Source organism: Vipera ursinii (genome assembly GCF_947247035.1).
Source record: "Vipera ursinii genome assembly, chromosome: 2".
In the NCBI taxonomy this organism is placed as follows: Eukaryota; Metazoa; Chordata; class Lepidosauria; order Squamata; family Viperidae; genus Vipera; species Vipera ursinii.
In genome coordinates, this window is record NC_139513.1 from 93,633,047 (window position 1) to 93,639,502 (window position 6,456).

At 43.9% G+C, this 6,456-nt stretch overlaps 1 protein-coding gene across 1 annotated transcript; it reads left to right on the top strand.

Moving 5' to 3' along the window:
* Positions 1 to 521: 521 nt before the first annotated feature.
* On the top strand, positions 522 to 1,911 carry POU4F3 (POU class 4 homeobox 3; the record flags this gene model as incomplete). Its single annotated transcript, XM_083355383.1, has 2 exons — positions 522 to 629; positions 964 to 1,911. The coding sequence occupies 2 exons, from the start codon at positions 522 to 524 to the stop codon at positions 1,909 to 1,911; spliced, it is 1,056 nt and encodes a 351-aa protein (XP_083211509.1).
* Between the last annotated feature and the right edge of the window lie 4,545 nt (positions 1,912 to 6,456).

Sequence of the window (6,456 nt, forward strand, 5' to 3'; positions counted from 1 at the left end):
CTGACGGGAAGAGGGCGCCAAAAGTTGGCAAGCTTTGGAAATCGGAAGCGAGAGTTAATTTGATTCCAGCCGGCTAAATTCCTTCGAGTCGAAACTTTTCCGTCAGGGACATTAGTGTGGGGTGGTGTTTGTTTTTTTGTTTGTTTGTTTGTTTTGTTCTTTGTTTTCTTTCGGAGTTTGGCAGAGACTCGGCTTTCTGGGCTGAGGCGGAGAAAGCAGAGCCCCGGTCTCCCGCGTGAGTTAAACACCGCTGGGGCTCCCTTCGCCTTCCCTCGTGCCAGCCCGAGCACGCCTGCGCACAGGGGGTGCCGGTCCCATCACGAGCAGGCGGCTTGTAAGATGAGTGAAGAAGCCGGGATGGAAGCGGGCGGGAGAGAGAGAAAGAGAGAGAGAGACGCGGGGAGAGGGCGGGGGGGGGGAGGGAAGCTGTGTCATTGAAAATAGCTCACTTTGACAGTCGCCAGCCAGAGAGCCAACCCTGACTCGATGTCAGGGGCTGTCTACCTGCAAGGTGCGCCAAGATGATAGGCATGAACGCCAAGCAGCCGTTCAGCGTGTACCCGGCCCTGCAGGAAGCCAAGTACTCTAGCTCGGAGGCGATGCGCCGCGTGTGCCTCCCAGCCCCGCAGGTATGTAGATGAAGCATAATTACTGCTTTAAGGCACATTTTTGACAGGCCCCGGCTTAATGTTTTTTTCATGTCACCAGAACAATCGCGTCTCTCTCTCTCTCTCTCTCTCTCTTTCTCTCGCTCCCTCTACCCCGTTAGCCCCCCAGATCCACATGTCTATTCAAGCAAAGCATCTTCTGCCTTCATATTAATTTTTATGACCTGAGCTTTGAGGAGTAATCTCTGCTTTTGAGAGGGGGAGAGAAAGAGAGAGAGAGAGAGAGAGAGATGTTTTTGAATCCAGACTTGACAGTATTCCCCATTGACTTCGCTCTGCGCGTTCTTGCTTGCAGCTCCAGGGCAATATATTTGGAAGCTTTGATGAGAGTCTGCTGGCCCGGGCTGAAGCCTTGGCGGCAGTGGATCTGGTCTCCCACGGCAAAAGCCACACTTTCAAGCCAGACACCACCTACCATACCATGAGCAGCGTCCCCTGCACCTCTACTTCGTCGTCCACCGTGCCCATCTCGGCCCCAGTTCACCATCACCACCACCATCACCACCATGCCGTGGCGCACCAAGGCCTGGACGGGGACCTCCTGGATCATCTCTCGCCGGCGCTGCTGGGGGGGCCCGAGCACGGCGCGGTTATGGCCGCGCCAATCCACCCTCATGCCCATGCCCATCCCCATTTGGGGGCGGCCATGGGCCACCTACATCAAGCCATGGCTAGCATGAGCCACCCGCCGCCGCCTCCTCCTCCTCCTCCGGCTGCCTCGCAAGTCTCGGGATCTCACAGCGGGCTGGCCTGCATCAGCGACGTCGAGTCGGATCCCCGGGAGCTGGAGGCGTTCGCCGAGCGCTTCAAACAGAGGCGGATCAAGCTCGGCGTCACCCAGGCCGACGTGGGCGCGGCGCTGGCCAACCTCAAGATCCCGGGCGTGGGCTCCCTGAGCCAGAGCACCATCTGCAGGTTCGAGTCGCTCACTCTGTCGCACAACAACATGATCGCCCTCAAGCCGGTCCTGCAAGCGTGGCTGGAGGAGGCGGAAGCCGCCCACCGGGAGAAGAACGCCAAACCCGAGCTCTTCAACTGCGCCGAGCGTAAGCGTAAGAGGACCTCTATCGCGGCGCCGGAGAAGCGCTCGCTGGAAGCCTATTTCGCCATCCAGCCGCGACCCTCCTCCGAGAAGATTGCCGCCATCGCCGAGAAGCTGGACCTGAAAAAAAATGTGGTGAGGGTCTGGTTCTGTAACCAGAGACAGAAACAGAAGCGCATGAAGTACTCCGCGGTGCATTGAGGCACCTGCTCTGTCGGGCAACGAGACCTATGATTAGCACACGTAGACATGCACACACGTAGACAGAAAGGTTGCTCTACCTAAAAGATTCAAACAAAACCCGACAAACTATTAGCAGAGACCTCTGCGAGGATCGTCAGACCAAGTAACCAAGCCACTGAGATGAAATACCTCTCCCTTTCCGTCTGCTGGCCTTCCGCTGCTGGATCAAGTTTTGCCCAGCCTTCTGTTAACGCTTCTCTGCAAAACCAATTGACCCCTTCCTTCCCCCCCCCCCACTCCCGACCCATTTGTTCCTCTGGGTTGACCTTCTCCTGACTGTGTGTTTTTGTGCACTAGAGTGTCTTGACGTTCGTAGCTTTTGGAGAAAGAGTTAAAATTGGAGAGGTACTATTTTTTTAAGGCAAAAAAGAGATATAACCATAGATGCTGTTTGGAGATTAACTTAATTACATTTACATTTATACAGTGTGGGGGTGGGCGGGTGGAGGGAAGGTGCCCATAAGATAATAAAGATTTATTTATTGAGATTATATTGGGAGCCAGAAGACTATTTTCCAAAAATTGTAAACTGAATTCAAGCTTAGATTAAATTTGCATTGATTCATCACCTTTTACTTGTTTAGTCAACTGCATGCTGTCTGAGATCAACAGAAGTGCTCCAATGCTTTCTCAAAGAAAAACAAGCTTTACTTTTGGTGCAACTAATAACTGGACTGTGTACAGTCTGATCATTCTTATTAATACAGGGATGAAGAGCTCCAGTTACACTTACTTGTTTTCTTGAAAGGAGGGTGAAGGAAAGGAAGATATTTGAAATAAGCCAGTCCTTAATCAAAACATTTTGTTAGAATAACCCAAAAGATGGCACACATATCCTAAGCACTTTCACAAGTAAACTATTTTCATGTCAGTTTCTTTAAATATATACATATATATATATATATATCCCTCAAACCATAAGCAGGCTTGTTGCCATTGACTTCTCTGAGGCAAATACAATCTTTATTCTTATTTATTAATTTGAAAGTCCAGTTGAAAGGAAGAACCTCTATGGCTTTTTAAAAAGTCAGGGTTGCAGGTACACAGGACAATCCATACAACAAAGGAGATGGCAGAAGTGTGACTTTAGTAAACCTTCTCTTAAAATCCTGCCTCTTTCCATGAACTTTGCAGGTTGGCCTGGTTTTTTTTAACTGGAATCACCAAACATTCCAACAGGACTATGGAATTGCATGGTCGCACTTGTGTTTGCTTGGAGTGGAATCATTTAAAAGAAATAACCTATTATCCTTCTTCCACCCCTTAAAAAGAAATTAAAAGCTTTTTCTGCACTAAGGGCTTCTTTCTTGTCAAATGTCTTCTACTGACATTTTTATATTCCATGACTGTAATTTGGGCATTTTGTGCACTTCTTTACTATCTTCACTCACCCTTTTCCCCCAGAAATAATACTGAAATGTCTCAAATAAAATGCTTTATTTTTTGACCAGAATTGTTTTTTTTCTTCATTCCCACCTCTCATAACAATTACTCTGTTTTTGTTGGAGGTGGAGGTGCTTTTCAGATTAAAAATTAAGCAATCAATATTGAAATAAGTCTGCTGGATTTACAGTAAAATCATTTATTTACATGGTTTACACTTTCTCAAAATATGTGTGTTGTAACTAGTTTTGAACCAGATTTAACCTGTGTATGTTTCATCTAATTTCAGGCCAACAATTCAGTTTTATCAACTATTAAGGAAATAATACCAAAATCCACATCTAGACAAGTAGGGAAAAGGAAATCTTTTTTTCTGCCTTATGGTTAAAATGTGCTATTTCAGAAAAAAAACAGCCATGCAAATTGTGTTGCTGTTGATTGTTGTGCAGTAGTTCTAATCTTTCAACAATGGAACTTTGTTCTGTGATAGTCCATTGAAGGAAGAAAAAATTCAAAATAAAGCATTCAAAGCCTCATTTGGAATTCTGTTTAAAAGCAAAAAGAGGCTTTTGCTTATGAATCCCAGAAGCACCTTAAACAATTAAAAATTAATGATCAGGGCCCAGTGATCTAATATCTCGCCTTTGCATTTAGTAAATAGCAGACAATAAAATTCCAGCTAGAATCTACCTACTTTTTTTAAAAAAATGACTTTATCAAGTAATTATATTTTGCTCATAAAGCTCCTAAGCACTAATCTTCCTCAAATGTTCTTGTTTCATTTTATTTTCTCAAAGAGTCCCATTGATTCTCCCCAATCAAATATCCTTTAATAATAAATGCCCCTGTGTCGTTACATTATATTGTGGGTTCTGAAATTTTAAAATAAGGTTGATGCAATATTAATTGAGTAACATGGTATAAAAAGGACACAAAGTGATTCTGCCAGCATCCTGCCTCTACTCTGCACTAGGATTTGAAGAAAAGCTCTTTGGGATGGGGGGGTGGGGGTACTTGTTCCTGATCTTTAACAATAAATCCAGGTAAGATTTTTTTTTTATGATTTTCTCTGTCATAATCCCTGTTAATGAAATATGTTATGTGTATTATGGACATTTGTTTTTCCTTTATATACACAATTTCTATAAACTGTAACAGTATTTTTGCTATTCCCCATTATCAGTTAAATTAGACCTATAGCATAGATATTTTTTTTTCTTCAGTTTGCAGTTAGTAAGGAAAACTTACTAATTTTCTCAATAGGAGATATTTTTTAAAGCCTGTTTTAAGAGAACTTTGAAAAATCTTATCTTTGTTCATTCTCTCCTTTTGCTTTCCTCTTTCTCTCTCTTGTTCTTGTGATGTTCTTGTGACCCTGGATGTGAATTTTTCTCACACTTTTACATAATCAGACATTTGAAATTCTATTCTTTTTCGCTCCAACTTTCCAATGTAAACTTTCCGACTTTCAGGACCTGGACAGTTCCCAATGATACAGTACTATACTGCAACAACCCCAGGAAATCGGTTAATATTCTTAATAGAATGTGACTGCCTTATATTTACTTAATTTCCCAACTTTATTCCAGGATCTGTCATTTCAAAAGGGATTTACGTACATGTATATCTTTAAAGGAAACCTTTTAAATGAGAAAACTCTCCATCTTTTACTTATAATGAGCTCTTGGACATTATTAAGTCATTCTATATTCTGTTGGACATTTAGTAGCTCATTCCATTTTCATTCTATTATTTTCCATTCATTCTCTTAATGCTGAGAAACGCGACGTATTGTTAAGGCAACCAACCTACTAGCTAGAAGAACAAGAAGCAAAACTTTTGCAGATATAATTTGTCTGCAGCTAAGTGCAGGAATATTACTTTTCAGATTGGCTGTCCTTTTAGAACTTTCGGAACCGTATAAAAATGTAACAATAACGATGGTAACTGAGAAAAGAAAAAGAAGAAAATTAAGTGAAAATGCAATCTGTTTCCAATAACTTACTTATTTTTTAATGTGTATAGAACACACTGCTCATTTACTGCTGATAGATGTTTACAAATCCAGTGATCTGTTTGAGGAGAATTATTCCCCCTCCCTCATTTTTTAAAAAAAGTTTAATGTGACATTCTTCCATCTAATGTCTTATTTTGTTAGCTGGAGGTTATGGCATTTGTAGTCCAACACAAGACGGGCAAATTTGAACTCAACTCTTCAAAATTTCCTTCCTTCCTTCCTTATTTGGAAAGTGTGGGAGCACAGTAGAGTCTCACTCACTATTTTTAATTTTTACTTTAATATTAATTTTAAAATACGTTCTTTTGATGGACTGTGGAAGTGGAAGGCAGGCAGGGAGGGAAGAGGTGGTTTTAGAGTCGGTCACCTCGGCAGTCTTGTGAAGATACTAAGAATCCCCATGCTCGCCCTGTTTCCTCCGTGGGAATAGGCTATTTCCAAACCGGGCTGTGGTCCTATCCACCGACTGACCGCTCTGAACCGTTTAGACCAGGGCTAGGCAATCTTGGCTCTTTCATGACTCGTGGACTTCAACTCCCAGAATTCTGGGAGTTGAAGTCCACGAGTCATAAAAGAGCCAAGGTTGCCTAGCCCTGGTTTAGACAGATCCCACGTGTTTCCTTGAAACAGAAATGCCATCTCAGGGAAGCGACAGGGGAGAAGAAAAAGGTAACAGGCCGGAGACTATAGGACTTGGAACTGGGAGAAAGCTAAATCCTGAGCCAAGGTGGGCATTTTGGAAGCCTTTGGAAGCCTTTGGAAAGCGATCAGAAACCGACGGGGGTTTCCTCTGGCTCGGCTCGTCTCGTCTCGACCGTTTTGATTTCCCCAGGCTGGAGAGGAAGCTATTCCGGGCAGGAGATAGTTTTTGTACCTCGCTCAAGATCAGAGCTGGATTAGTTCCCCGCGTTTCAGAAGAGTTGGGAAGCGGCAGGCGTTCCTTCTCTGAAAGCGCCTGTTTCATCCCGAGCGTAACCACGAAGGCGTGCTTACGTGTCTTCTAGGAGTACCCTTTTTCTGCTTTTCTCCTGTAAAACTTTGCCCGTTCCTTCTTAGTGACCACTTGAGCCTGGGTCGGCTCCCTGCGCTTCCCAGCGTTGTCC